Below are 15,380 nucleotides of genomic sequence, written 5' to 3' on the forward strand. Positions count from 1 at the left end.
TAACTGCCAGATATTTTTTGTTGTTCTTTAATTTTACTTTATTTGTACTTTCTTTGTGTTCCTACAATAAAAACAAAGTATATAAAAAAGAAAAAAAAGAAACAATACTGTGCAGCCGTATTCATTGACCTGGCCAAGGCTTTCGACTCTGTCAATCACCACATCCTCAGAGACTCACCAGCAGCAAGAGCGACATCATTGATGTATACAGAGAAGAGAGTCGGTCCAGACTCGACAGCCTTGGTTTCTCAAATGATTGCCTCACCTGGTTCACCAACTACTTCTCTGATAGAGTTCAGTGTGTCAAATCGGAGGGTCTGTTGTCCGGGCCTCTGGCAGTCTCTATGGGGGTGCCACAGGGTTCAATTCTTGGACCGACTCTCTTCTCTGTATACATCAATGATGTCGCTCTTGCTGCTGGTGAGTCTCTGATCCACCTCTACGCAGACGACACCATTCTGTATATTTCTGGCCATTCTTTGGACACTGTTAACAACCCCCAGGCGAGCTTCAATGCCATACAACTCTCCTTCCGTGTCCTCCAATTGCTCTTAAATACAAATAAAACTAAATGCATGCTCTTCAACCGATCGTTGCCTGCACCTGCCCGCCTGTCCAACATCACTACTCTGGACGGCTCTGACTTAGAATATGTGGACAACTACAAATACCTAGGTGTCTGGTTAGACTGTAAACTCTCCTTCCAGACTCACATCAAACATCTCCAATCCAAAGTTAAATCTAGAATTGGCTTCCTATTCTGCAACAAAGCATCCTTCACTCATGCTGCCAAACATACCCTTGTAAAACTGACCATCCTACCAATCCTCGACTTCGGTGATGTCATTTACAAAATAGCCTCCAATACCCTACTCAATAAATTGGATGCAGTCTATCACAGTGCCATCCGTTTTGTCACCAAAGCCCCATACACTACCCACCACTGCGACCTGTACACTCTCGTTGGCTGGCCCTTGCTTCATACTCGTCGCCAAACCCACTGGCTCCAGGTCATCTACAAGACCCTGGTAGGTAAAGTCCCCCCTTATCTCAGCTCGCTGGTCACCATAGCAGCACCCACCTGTAGCACGCGCTCCAGCAGGTATATCTCTCTGGTCATCCCCAAAACCAATTCTTCCTTTGGCCGCCTCTCCTTCCAGTTCTCTGCTGCCAATGACTGGAACGAACTACAAAAATCTCTGAAACTGGAAACACTTATCTCCCTCACTAGCTTTAAGCACCAGCTGTCAGAGCAGCTCACAGATTACTGCACCTGTACATAGCTCATCTCTAATTTAGCCCAAACAACTACCTCTTTCCCTACTGTATTTATTTATTTTGCTCCTTTGCACCCCATTATTTCTATCTCTACTTTGCACATTCTTCCACTGCAAATCAACTATTCCAGTGTTTTACTTGCTATATTGTATTTACTTTGCCACCATGGCCTTTTTTTCCCCTTCACCTCCCTTATCTCACCTCACTTGCTCACATTGTATATAGACTTATTTTTCTACTGTATTATTAACTGTATGTTTGTTTTACTCCATGTGTAACTCTGTGTTGTTGTATGTGTCGAACTGCTTTGCTTTATCTTGGCCAGGTCGCAATTGTAAATGAGAACTTGTTCTCAACTTGCCTACCTGGTTAAATAAAGGTGAAATAAAATAAATACAAACGTGGTTGTAAAGGGCATCAGTGTCTTAACAGCGCCATTTGCCAAGGCAGCATATTCTGAGCACAGCACTATCCAGAAATCTAGTAGTAGCTTCTGATTAAATTACATTTTCACAGAACCGCTTGTTGCAATTTCAATGAGGCTCTCTTGTTCAGATATCGGTAAGTGGACTTAAGGCAGGACATCAAAGGGATAACAAATCCAGTTGTTTGTGTCGTCTGTTCCGGGAATGTACCTGCGTAACTGCGCACCCAGCTCACTCAGGTGCTTCGCTATATCACATTTGACATTGTCCGTAATCTTGAGTTCATTTGCACACAAAAAATCATGCAATGATGGAAAGACCTGTGTGTTGTCCTTGTTAATGCAGACAGAGAAGAGCTCCAACTTCTTAATCATAGCCTCAATTTTGTCCCGCACATTGAATATAGTTGCGGAGAGTCCCTGTAATCCTAGATTCGGATCATTCAGGCGCGAAAAAAACATCGCCCAGATAGGCCAGTCGTGTGAGAAACTCGTCATCATGCAAGCACTAGCGCTTCTGGGGGGGGGGGGGGCAGTGCCCCTGTGACAACAACTTTGGACCCCCTTGTGGCCCCCCTAAATGTGGAGAATGAAATAATTTTTACATAACTATCCGTTATTAGACAGTGGCAACGATGATGATTATGAACATGGTCTTTTGCCTGCTAATGCCTGCAATGCAGTGAAGAAAACGATATGACAACAATGACGTCTAATGTAACTGGCCACTCTAACAGTACAACTGGCCCCAGCTTGGCCCCCCCAGTTGAAATGGTCTAGAACCGCCACTGCATGCAAGCGGTCAGATAGGTGAAAAGTATGGTCAGTAAAGACAACTTTAAGCTCATCTCTCAATTTAAAAAAAAAACGTGTCAATTGATAACCAGCGCACTATTGTAAAAGCGTTACATGGTCGCCTCGCATATCATTGCATAATACTGAAAATTGTTATTCGCTGAACATTGGATGGTTTAATTTTATTTTTGGCAGTGAAACGAGGCTACTCAGACAAGAAAAAAACATCACCCAAATGTATAGCCCTGTTGAAAAGTCTAAATTGACTGTTTGAAAATGTGAATCACATTTGTTTTTAGGCGTACCCCGGACGGCATTGCTACCCCAGTTTGGGAAGAGGCTGACCTTGCCTGGGGGATCGGAGGGTTAAATCCAGCCAGTGTTCACACAATCCACGAGAGAGAATTATGGAGTCAGCCAATGTAATACTAGCTGTTCTCCTCTATCCTCCTCCCAGTTCTCCCCTCTTACTCCTCAGACTCTGTGACAGGAAGACAGGTTCTCAGCAAGGGGTCATAACATCCCATTGTCCTCTGAATGGCTGTAAATGAGCTGTGTGTTTTGATTTCAGCAGGTGTCAGATGAGAGGCACTGGGCTGTAGAGGAAAAGCCCCTTCCCAACACAGTGCTAAAACTCATGTTCATTCTCCTCACCTCACCAGTCATTAACCTCTGAAAGTCCATTGTGTCTGTTGCATGGGATAGGAATATCGGGGAAATAACAGGCTAGGTACTGTATGTAAGGTTAGGAATTTTCAACTCCTGAAGAGATACATCTTGTATTATAAACTGGGTGGTTTGAGCCCTGAACGCTGTTTGGCGGACAGCCGTGGTATATGATATCAGATCATATATCACCAGTATGACAAAACATATATTTTTACTGCTCAAATCATTTAAAAAAAAACTTTATTTAACTAGGCAAGTCAGTTTACAATGACGGCCTACCCCAGCCAACGCTGGGCCAATTGTGCACCACCTTGTAGGACTCCCAATCACAGCCGGTTGTGATACAGCCTGGAATCGAACCAGGGTCTGTAGTGACACCTCTAGCACTAAGATGCAGTGCCTTAGACCACTGAGCCACTCGGGAGCCCAATTATGTCAGTAACCAATTTATAATAGCAATAAGGCATCTCGGGGGTTTGTGGTATATGGCCAATAAAGGAGAAAAAGAACACCTATTTAGGCGAGGTCCTGGCTAGCGGAGTAGAAAACTTAAAAATAAAGGAGAGCCGCACACTCTAGGAGCTCAGATGCAAAAATATTTAATTTACCAACGTTTCGACAGGCAAGCTGTCTTCATCAGAGTACAATATGGCCAATATACCATGACTAAGGGCTGTTCTTAGGCACGACACAACGAGGATCATATACCCCCCCATCCATGCCTTATTGCTTAACTATACACTACCGGTCAAAAGTTTTATAACAATTACTCATTCAAGGGTTTTTCTTTATTTGTACTATTTTGTACATTGTAGAATAATAGTGAAGACATCAAAACTATGAAATAACACATATGGAATCACCAAACCAAAAAAAGTGTTGAAATTGAAATTCATTCCAGGTGACTACATCATGAAGCTGGTTGAGAGAATGCCAAGAGTGTGCAAAGATGTCATCAAGGCAAATGGTGACTATTTGAATATTTGTTTAACACTTTTTTTGGTTACCACTTGACTCCATGTGTTTTTTTGTAGTTTTGATGTATTTACTATTATTCTACAATGTAGAAAATAGTCAAATTCAAGAAAACCAAATTATTCAAAGGTTTTTCTAAAACTTTTGACCGGTAGTGTACATTCTCAACAGGCCTCCACCACTCTTGTCCTTGTAGGCAGCAGTTTCTGTTTGGCTTTCTCCAATAAATATACAATAAGTGTTGTGTAGAAACTGAAAATATGACTGAAGATTCCCCTCTGTTATCTGTTCTGATCCATTCGCCTATGTGAGTCTCTCAAGTCTCAACACATAGGAGAACTGAGAAGCCTTGCACAAGCAAGTGACTGAAATGAAAGGAACATTGTACTTTGCTTCCCTCTGGTGGTGTAACTGTGTCTCAAATGTGGTCTTCGCCTGGTGGTGGGGGTAAATAATACTACAATGATCTTCATTGGATGCTGGGTAGCCTGAGAGGATAGGTAACAACATATGTTCTATATTTATATTAGTTCAGTGCCATAACAATACAAATATCATTTGATGTCAGACATCTATGATACATTTATCACCAGTGTTAAAAAACACCTGTTACAATTGACATGTTTTGTGTATGGGACAACAGAAACTCGTCTGGTTTCTCCCCTTTAGCTTTGGTTCTGGCTGTAAACAAACAAAATACCATTTCCAATACCATCATTAGGATGATGCCCTAACAATGCAGGCAAATAATACTATAGGAATACGAATAACCAAACACCAATCACCCAATCACATGCTGACCACACCGCTTTCTTTGCATGCGCGAGCGTTGCAAAATAAATGTAAACATACATGTTATTCAATCATTGTGCGTCAGCGAGCGCGAAAATTGGTTCTATTTGCGACACTCAACGTGCTGCAAGTCCGGCCTCTCCCATCTCCTCATTGGTTTTTAAGAGCATATACCCACCTGGGTGATTGAAAGATTAACTTATATCCACACTCTGGTCGGTTGTAGTGATGCTGTAAAGTTGGTTGCCAACCACCATATAAAGTCCAAAGAAAAAGAAGCCTGAAGGAGAGATGACGAGAAACGAATTCGGTTTACCGTTTTATCTGTGGATTAATTGTCAGAGTAGAAGAACTGTTCATTTCAGGTAAAGTAACAACCCAATGTTTATATACCAGGACAAATTAGCTAGCAAAAGCAAGCTAGCTATCTAAATTGCCATAAATATTTAATGCTTTTTGACCGTCCACAAATTAATCTAATCAAAGTTTGTTTTGATATTGCAACCTGCGTGTCCTGATCGCATCAGGTGTGGGTGAACAAAATCAACTTGCACGGGATGGCGTACCCACGCAAGCGGGCGGTTTGGTCAGCATGTTAGGTGTCAAGAGTAACAATGTACATAGTATATAATACACACTTCTGACTGTTTCAACCGCAGATAACCGAGCCTATTATGGGGAGAGAAATAAGACATTTATTAATTTTAAAACATGTAGAAAAGTAAACTGCATAATGTAGCCTAAATATAGGCACTGTCTGTAGTGTTTCAAGTTTTAAAAAACAGCATAGGCACGATGTCATTGTCTTTGCAGGTTGCATCAACTACTGTATCCTGTCATGGCCGACTGATTGGCTTACGAATCGCATCTATCTCCTGACCAACGCTCGTTCATTTCGTCCACGGGAAAGCCATGGTGCCTGGCCGCTGGCTCAACTCTTCTCCCCTGGCTGGAGGATGAATGGTGACCACGAGGGGGGCTTACATTCAGAGAGTCAGTTGGATGGTTACCGTGAAGGGGACTTGCATTCAGAGAGTCAGTTGGATGGTTACCGTGAAGGGGACTTGCATTCAGAGAGTCAGTTGGATGGTTACCGTGAAGGGGACTTGCATTCAGAGAGTCAGTTGGATGGTTACCGTGAAGGGGACTTGCATTCAGAGAGTCAGTTGGATGGTTACCGTGAAGGGGGCTTGCATTCAGAGTCAGTTGGATGGTGACCGTGAAGGGGGCTTGCATTCAGAGAGGAACCTGGATGGTGACCGTGAAGGGGGCTTGCATTCAGAGAGGAACCTAAGAGGCAAGCACAAGTGAGAAGGTGAGAAATATTCACATTAACACTGTAGGAAATAGCCGTCCCCCAGCTACTGGCTTTCCAAGTGCAGATGAAGGATCAGTAAGGCAACTTTTCAGTTCAAAAGTCTATTGAACGTACACAGGATCACTCTGAAAAGTCTATTGAACGTACACAGGATCACTCTGAAAAGTCTATTGAACGTACACAGGATCACTCTGAAAAGTCTATTGAACGTACACAGGATCACTCTGAAAAGTCTATTGAACGTACACAGGATCACTCTGAAAAGTCTATTGAACGCACACAGGATCACTCTGAAAAGTCTATTGAACGCACACAGGATCACTCTGAAAAGTCTATTGAACGCACACAGGATCACTCTGAAAAGTCTATTGAACGTACACAGGATCACTCTGAAAAGTCTATTGAACGTACACAGGATCACTCTGAAAAGTCTATTGAACGCACACAGGATCACTCTGAAAAGTCTATTGAACGTACACAGGATCACTCTGAAATAGTACATCAACATTTTCCCCAAGCTTTCCCTTTACTTTATGGGTCGTTCCATTTGATTGCAATCACTTTTTGACTGCACCCCTTTTGATTTGAACAAAACGTCCCATACATGCAAGTGGTCAGAAAGTGTATGTTTGGACCTGAATGCCACAACTTTTAGGATTCAGAGGTGCTCAATGTTAACCAATTTTGCATATCCCATTCAAGATACGCAAAAACGTGTGAACACACACACACACGTTCAAACGTTTGGGGTCACTTAGAAATGTTCTTGTTTTTGAAAGAAAAACACTTTTTTTCTCCATTAAAATAACATAAAATTGATAAGAAATACAGTGTAGACATTGTTAATGTTGTAAATGACTGTTGTAGCTGATTATTTTATGGAATATCTGCATAGGCGTAAAGGCCCATTATCAGCAACCATCACTCCTGTGTTCCAAAGGCACGTTGTGTTAGCTAATCCAAGATTATCATTTTTAAAAGGCTAATTGATCATTAGAAGACCCTTTTGCAATCATGTTAGCACAGCTGAAAAATGTTGTGCTGATTAAAGAAGCAATAAAACTGTCCGTCTTTAGACTAGTTGAGTATCTGGAGCATCAGCATTTGTGGGTTTGATTACAGGCTCAAAATAGATAGAAACAAAGACCTTTCTTCTGAAACTCGTCAGAAAGAACAATCATTCTCCCGGCGGCCACCCTCCAGGTTAAGCTGACGGGTGGCCGCTGGGAGACTGATTGTTCTTTCTGACCCATCATCTAGAACGGCGAATGTATCAATGCTTCTCTTCACTTTGCAGAGTGACCTTGACCACCTTCAACATGACCATTAAGACCGGTTCTGCTGGCTAGATATGGAACGAGACGCAGAGCCCACCATCTATGAATGGCAAGTACTTCCATTTGGCACCAACTGCAGTCCTTGCTGTGCCATATATGCTCTGCAGAGACACGCACGGGAGCACCCAGACAGTGACCCAGAAGTATGGGATTCAGTGGAAAATGCCTTCTATGTGGATAACTGCTTACAGCGCATCCCATCCACGGCTGAAGCAAAAGCACTCCTTGATAAAGTACGGAATCTCCTGTCCAAAGGGGGATTTGAGGTCCGACAGTGGGCGAGTAACAGAGCGGAGGTTATCCAGCACCTCCCGCCACAAGCCAGGTCCAGTAGCAGTGAACTATGGCTATCGCAGTCTGGGGCTAAGCCACAAGAGCCCACTCTAGGACTGAGATGGAGCTGCATACCGGATACCCTTGGGTACAAGCACCGCTCAGCCCTGAGTACCGAAACCCCCACTCTACGCACCATCTATCGGACCCTGGCCAGTCATTACAACCCACTTTGGTATATCCTGCCATACACAACCCGGGCCAAAGTCTTAGTCTAGGACCTGTGGCAGACCAAGAGGGACTGGGATGAACCGATCCACCCGGCTGACCTAGTGGAACGATGGATCTGTTGGGAAACAGAGTTATCGGAGCTCTCTGAAGTCCAAATGCCAAGATGTTATGTCCAACCTTGTGCTGACCAACTGGGATCGTGCCTGGAACTGCATGTGTTCTGTGACGCTTCGGAGCGAGCTTATGGGGCGGTTTCCTATCTAAGAGTGGAGGATAAGGCAGGTCACACCCATGTCTCCTTTGTCATGGCCAGGTCCAGGGTCGCACCCAAGAAACAGTTGTCAATGCCTAGGCTGGAACTCAGTGCTGCCCTTTCCGGAGCCCAGTTGGCCTCTACCTTGCGAGCCGAGCTCACCTTGCCAATCCAAAGTGTCATCTACTGGAGTGATTCGACCACTGTATTGACCTGGCTCACATCGGAGTCCTGCAGGTATAAGGTGTTCGTCGGAACTCGGAATGTTTAGAGATGGCGGGCCGGAGCCACTGTGCCCAAAATGGCAGATTTACCCCCTGCTCGCTTGCGCCTCCACAAACCACCCTTCTGGTCAACAGGAGTAGATTGCTTTGGCCCCTTGACGATCAAGCTAGGTCGTCGAGTGGAAAGCACTGGGGCATTCTATTCAAGTGTTTGACAACTAGGTGTGTCCACCTGGACCTACTGGAGAGTTTGGATACTGAAGCCTCCCTCATGGCCCTACGGTGGTTTATCTCCCGACGGGGGAAACCCTACGAGATCCTGGCTGACAGAGGCACAAACATCAAGGCAGGAGAAGCCAGGTTGGAGGAAGCCTTCCAAGCCTTGGAACCCAGCCTCCAGGATCAGCTGATGGACCAACAAATCTAATTCAAATTTAACCCTCCAGGAGCTCCTCATTTTGGAGGAACATGGGAGCGAGAGATCAAATCTGTAAAGACGGCCTTACGAGGCGTCCTGGGGAACCAAACTGTCTTGCGGACCGTCCTGATAGAGGTTGAACTCCAAACCCTTGGGATATCTCTCTGCAGACATCGCTGACCCCGATCCGGTTACACCGAATATTCCCTCAAGAATTTCCCTGTATTTAGCACCATCCATCATTCCTTCAATTCTGACCAGTTTCCCATACCCTGCCGATGAAAAACATCCCCACAGCATGTTGCTGCCACCACCATGCTTCACTGTGTGGATGACGTTCTCGGGATGATGAGAGGTGTTGGGTTTGCGCCAGACATAGCATTTTCCTTGGGCAAATAGCTCAATTTTAGTCTCATCTGACCAGAGTACCTTCTTCCATATGTTTGGGGAGTCTCCCACATGCCTTTTGGCAAACACCAAATGTGTTAGCTTATTTCTTTCTTTAAGCAATGGCTTTTTTCTGGCCACTCTTCCGTAAAGCCAAGCTCTGTGGAGTGTACGTCTTAAAGTGGTCCTATGGACAGATAATCCAATCTCCGCTGTGGAGCTTTGCATCTCCTTATGGGTGATCTTTGGTCTCTTTGTTGCCTCTCTGATTAATGCCCTCCTTGTGGGCGGCCCTCTCTTGGCAGGTTTGTTGTGGTGCCATATTCTTTCAATTTTTTAATAATGGATGTAAAATGGTGCTCCGTGGGATGTTCCAAATTTCTTTTTTTTTTTATAACCCAACCCTGATCTGTTCTCCACAACTTTGTCCCTGACCTGTTTGGAGAGTTCCTTGGTCATCATAGTGCCACTTGCTTGGTGGTGTTGCATTATCTGGGGCCTTTCAGAACAGGTGTATATATACAATGAGATCATGTGACAGATCATGTGACACTTAGTTAAATAAAGTCCACCTAAGACCATCGAATTATGTGACTTCTGAAGGTAATTGATTGCACCAGATCTTATTTTGGGGTTTCATAGCAAAGGGGGTGAATACATATGCACCCACCACTTTTCTTTTTTTTGTTGAATTAAAAAAAATATATATCAATTTTTTTAATTTCACCAATTTTGACTATTTTGTGTATGCCCATTACATGAAATACAAATAAAAATCTATTTAAATTACAGGTTGTAATGCATCAAAATTCCAAAATACATTGGACACTACAGTTGAAATGGATAACTTTGTTAAAGCAAGGCTCCTGGACTCTCGTGTATTTTCTGCATTATGCAATGATGTAAAAGTGTTACATGGTCGCTGCCCATAACATACAGAAGTGCGCTGGTTATCAAGGGGCAAAGTATTGACACTTTTTTAAATTGAGAGACAAGCTTAAAGTTGTCTTTACTGACCATTTTCACTTGTCCGACCGCTTGCATGATGACGAGTTTCTCACACGATTGGCCTATCTGGGTGATGTTTTTTCTTATCCGAAATGATTCGAATCTAGGATTACAGGGACATTCCGCAACTATATTCAATGTGCGGGACAAAATTGAGGCTATGACTAAGAAGCTGGAGCTCTTTTCTGTCTGCATTAACAAAAACAACACACAGCTCTTTCAGCCATTTAATTAGCTGTTCAGGAGTCTTATGGCTTGTGGGTAGAAGCTATTTAGGAGTCTTTTGGACCTAGACTTGGCACTCCGGTAACGTTTACCGTGTGGTAGCAGAGAGAACAGTCTACGACTAGGGTAGCTGGAGTCGTTGACAATTTTTAGGGCCTTCCTCTGACACTGCCTGATATAGAGGTCCTGGATGGAAGGAAGCTGGGCCGTACGCACTACCCTCTGTAGTGCCTTGCGGTTGGAGGCTGAGCAGTTGCCATACTAGGCAGTGATGCAACCCGTCAGGATGCTCTCGATGGTGCAGCTGTAAAATCTTTTGAGGATCTGAGGACCCATGCCAAATCTTTTCAGTCTCCCAAGGGGGAATAGGTTTTGTCGTTCCTTCTTTATGACTGTCTTGATGTGCTTGGACCATGTTAGTTTGTTGGTGATGTGGACGCCAAGGAACTTGATGCTCTCAACCTGCTCCACTACATCCCCGTCGATGAGAATGGGGGCGTGCTCGGTCCTCCTTTTCCTGTAGTCCACAATCATCTCCTTTGTCTTGATCACATTGAGGGAGAGGTTGTTGTCCTTGCACCACACGGTCAGGTCTCTGACCTCCTCCCTATAGGCTGTCTCATCGTTGTCAGTGATCAGGCTTACCACTGTTGTGTCATCAGTAAACTTACTGATGGTGTTGGAGTTGTGCCTGGCCATGCAGTCATGAGTGAACAGGGAGTACAGGAGGGGACTGAGCACACCCCCCTGAGGGGCCCCCGTGTTGAGGATCAGCGTGGCAGATGTGTTGTTAACTACCCTTACCACCTGGGGGCGGCCGTCAGGAAGTCCCGGATCTAGTTGCAGAGGGATGTGTTTAGTCCCAGGGCCCTTAGCTTAGTGATGAGCTTTGAGGGCACTATGGTGGTGAATGCTGAGCTGTAGTCAATGAATAGCATTCTCACATAAGTGTTCCTTTTGTCCAGGTGGGAAAGGGCAGTGTGGAGTGCAATAAAGATTGCATCATCTGTGGATCTGTTGGTGTGGTATGTAAATTGGAGTGGGTCTAGTGTTTCTGGGATAATGGTATTGATGTGAACCATGACCAACCTTTCAAAGCATTTCATGGCTATCGACGTGAGTGCTACGGGTCGGTAGTCATTTAGGCAGGTTACCTTAGTGGTCTTGGGCACAGGGACTATGGTGGTCTGCTTGAAACATGTTGGCATGACAGACAGACAGGAAGAGGTTGAAATGTCAGTGAAGACACTTGCCAGTTGCTCAGCGCATGCTCGGAGTACACGCACTGGTAATCCGTCTGGCCCTGCGGCCTTGTGAACGTTGACCTGTTTAAATGTCTTACTCAAATCGGCTGCGGAGAGCGTGATCACACAGTCGTCCGGAACAGCTGATGCTCTCATGCATGTTTCAGTGTTACTTACCTCGAAGCGAGCATAGAAGTTATTTAGCTCATCTGGTAGGCTTGTGTCACTGAACTGCTCTCGGCTGTGCTTCCCTTTGTAGTCTGTAATAGTTTGCAAGCCCTGCCACATCCGACGAGCATCGGAGCCGGTGTAGTACGATTCGATCTTAGTCCTGTATTGACGATTTGCCTGTTTGATGGTTCGTGAAAGGGCATAGCGGGATTTCTTATAAGCTTCCAGGTTAGAGTCCCGCTTCTTGAAAGCGGCAGCTCTACACCCTTTAGCTCATTGCAAATGTTGCCTGTAATCCATGGCTTCTGGTTGGGGTATGTACGTACACTCACTGTGGGGACGATTTCTGGATAGGGCTGCGCTCAGAGTTTCTTGCCGTGGCAAATTGCGCTGTTAAGACACTTAAGACACTGCTGCCCTTTGCAAACACGTACCTATGTGATTGTGGATTCTCTGCCCTCACTAGCATGAAAACTAAATACAGGCACAGACTCTGTGGGAAATGATTTAAGACTGAGACTGTCTCCAATACAACCCAACATTGCAGAGTTATGTGCATCCCTTCAAGCACACTCTTCTCATTAACCTGTGGTGAGTTATTCACAATTTTGGATGAATAAATAAGGGTTTATATGTAAGATGGCTAAATAAAGTGCAAAATAATTTATTATTATTATTTGTGCCCTAGTCCTTTAAGAGCTCTTTGTCACTTCCCACGAGCCGGGTTGTGACAAACTCACACTCAATCGTATGTTTAATAAATGTAACGTATGTTGTGTTTGTGGCAATGATGGCAAAAAACAACATTTGTGAGTGTGCTAACCCTGGTGCCAGAGGGGGTACGCAGCTGGAGGTTGAATGTTTGAAGGGTAAGGGACGATAAAAAGTTTGGGAACTACTGATCTAGATGATTCCAATCAGAACCCAACATCGAACTGTCTAGGTCTGACATTTTTCTAAAAGTAAATATACATATACAACAGTTTGAAATACTGGGAAATCTATGGTGCAATTGTAAAAGTAGCCTACGATGTGAGGCTAGCATAGCCTGCGACTTACCTTCAATTTCATTTGGCCTCTTCTGCTTCTCTGACTTGTTGTAACCAACTCCATTTTTTTTTTGCTGTAACCAGAAGAACTTGTCAATGACAGGAAATCCAACCAAATGTATCTAAATATTGACCCGTAGTGTGTTATTCTGTGTGTTCGTTTTTCATGCCAACGCTAGCTATACATATTACACAAAAACTTGAGGGAATACATGCCATTTTCTTTTGCCAGTGGCTTGTGATTGGTGTCCTTACCTGAGTGTCTGAATTATTTTGGAGGATCACGATGGAGAGACTTCGTCCAATGCTTTGCCTGAACAATGCTCTCCTTCATCAAAATGGCAGCAGGCTCCTGCATTTCCCACTTCCTTTTGAAGCGATTTTCACATAAACTGCGTGGTCTAGGCTTCAGCTCCCCTATATCTTGCCGCTTCTCTTCCATAACGGGGGGCTGTTCCTTTGTGTTCTGGCAGTTCACAGGAACATCTTCCTCTTCATGATCAGAACGCTGTGCATCTTCTGGATCTGTGTAAGACCTGTTGAACATGACGTAATTTTCATATTCACAGGGCTTGAAGTAGTGCACGTTACTCGGATTCAAAGGAAAGCTGATGTTCCGCTTGGGTTTTGGTGGAGCATCGACACGTTTTAGAATGGGTCGGATGATCCTGGTCTCCGAGCTGGAACGGGGACTGGCCTGTTGACCTTCCACTTCCTCTGGAGGACACCCTGATCGCCTGCGAGTCTGGGGGGTTGGAGTCGGGACAAAGCTGCTCTCCCAATCTGAGAACACCTGCTGCCTTGCAGAGACTTTTGCCCCAAAAGGTTGCTTGCCATGTTGCGGTGATATCCTGGCCGGATTATGGCAAGCATGACAACCTGGGCTGTAACCATTGGGCCTGGCATGCTTGATAAAAGGTTTGGGCTTGTGTGCCACTCTTGCAGATTTGTTCAGCGTTTGTGATTCAGGTGAAGCACTGGGAGATGTCTCTTTCCTGTTCTCTCTCTCATGCCAATCCTTTGAAACCTCTGGAGTCCTCGGAAGCTTCGGAATCCTTGGCAGCTTTGGCTTGGGGTGCGGCGAGTCGTACTCACACTCACTTTTTGACAACTTTCCTTTCTCATTCTTTTTCAACACATTCGGAATCTTTGTCAACTTCTGTTGGGATGTCAAGTCACTCTCTGCCTTAGGTTTTAGTTTCTTGGATGAGTCAGAGTTCTTAGAGACCATTATCCCTAAACCCCCAGGCTCTCCTCTATCCGCCACCCTCTTCTGCTTTGGTGGAGAACCTTCCACTCTCTTCCGGCTTGGTGGAGAATCTTTCTCTCTCTTCCGGCTTGGTGGAGAACCTTTCCTGACAAGATGTTTGGGTAAGTACAGCTTTTTCAATCTGACTTTTTGGCATTGAATTTTTTGCTTGTGTTTGATGCCGTTCCTCTGCCGCTCTTTGACAACAGGAGACACTGACTTTGCAGGGGAACGGTGTCTGCTAATTTTGTTCTGGGCTTTAGTCTTTGGCACTATGGGGACTTCAGGATGTTTTGAGGGTGAGGAGTTTATGGAAGGCTTTTTGGGGATGTTTATGAAGAGTTTGAGAGGAACGGTGGTAGTTGAGGATCCCTGTACATGGAGGGTTTTCACCCCAGGGCACGGGAGTGAGTTTCCACTGCCCCTCTCTCTGTCCACCAACTGGCACTGTAACTCTTTAGAATTAGAGTTCCTGCCTTCAGTTTCAGTTGAATTTCTCCTCTTCTGTGACATCCTGTCCCTACTTTGATTGTCCTCTCTCTCTTTCTCAGTTGAATGTCTCCTCTTCGGTGGCTTCTTGTCTCTGGATTGACAGCCCTCACGCTCTTTCGCAGTTGATGAACCCCTCTTCTTGTCTTTACATCGAGTTTCATCACTCTCAGTTGAATGTCTCCTCTTGTGTGACGCATGTGGCTTCATGTCCCTGCATTGATTATCCACAGTTGCCTTCAACCCAGAGCACTTAGCGGTTTGGGATGGTGACCTTCCCCTCTCTGCTCTCCCATGGCTTTTCTTGTGCTTTTGCCTGTCAGATGACGTTGGATGGAGGGTCTTCTCCTTTTCTATTTTTTGTTGTACTTTTTTCTTTGACTTGCAGGTTTTGTATTGGGTGACAAAGTAAGCAACTTTGTCATACTTTTCTACAGGTGAACCACAGTCCTCTATAGGTGAACACCAGTTGTCTGCTATGATGTTAGCTCTTAACTTAGAGGGGTTTTCAACCTTGGGAAGTGGTAATGTACTCGTCCTACAGTCTTGGTCCTTCTCTTGCCATCTTTCC

General features: G+C 44.7%; 1 protein-coding gene across 1 annotated transcript; it reads right to left on the reverse strand.

Annotated features, from left to right (window-relative positions):
- Window positions 1–4,235: 4,235 nt before the first annotated feature.
- On the reverse strand, window positions 4,236–14,480 carry LOC120032232. Its single transcript, XM_038978224.1, has 3 exons — window positions 13,327–14,480; window positions 13,082–13,145; window positions 4,236–6,223 (listed from the first exon to the last, which is right to left on the reverse strand). Exon 1 carries the CDS (start codon window positions 14,300–14,302, stop codon window positions 13,340–13,342), a length of 963 nt encoding a protein of 320 aa, XP_038834152.1. The 5' UTR covers window positions 14,303–14,480; the 3' UTR covers window positions 4,236–6,223; window positions 13,082–13,145; window positions 13,327–13,339.
- Between the last annotated feature and the right edge of the window lie 900 nt (window positions 14,481–15,380).

The sequence above is a fragment of the Salvelinus namaycush genome, chromosome 38 (assembly GCF_016432855.1).
Source record: "Salvelinus namaycush isolate Seneca chromosome 38, SaNama_1.0, whole genome shotgun sequence".
In the NCBI taxonomy this organism is placed as follows: Eukaryota; Metazoa; Chordata; class Actinopteri; order Salmoniformes; family Salmonidae; genus Salvelinus; species Salvelinus namaycush.

Bases quoted from the DNA above. Each gene is read 5' to 3' on its own strand.
- LOC120032232 (XM_038978224.1), bottom strand. From the start codon at position 14,302: ATGGTCTCTAAGAACTCTGACTCATCCAAGAAACTAAAACCTAAGGCA.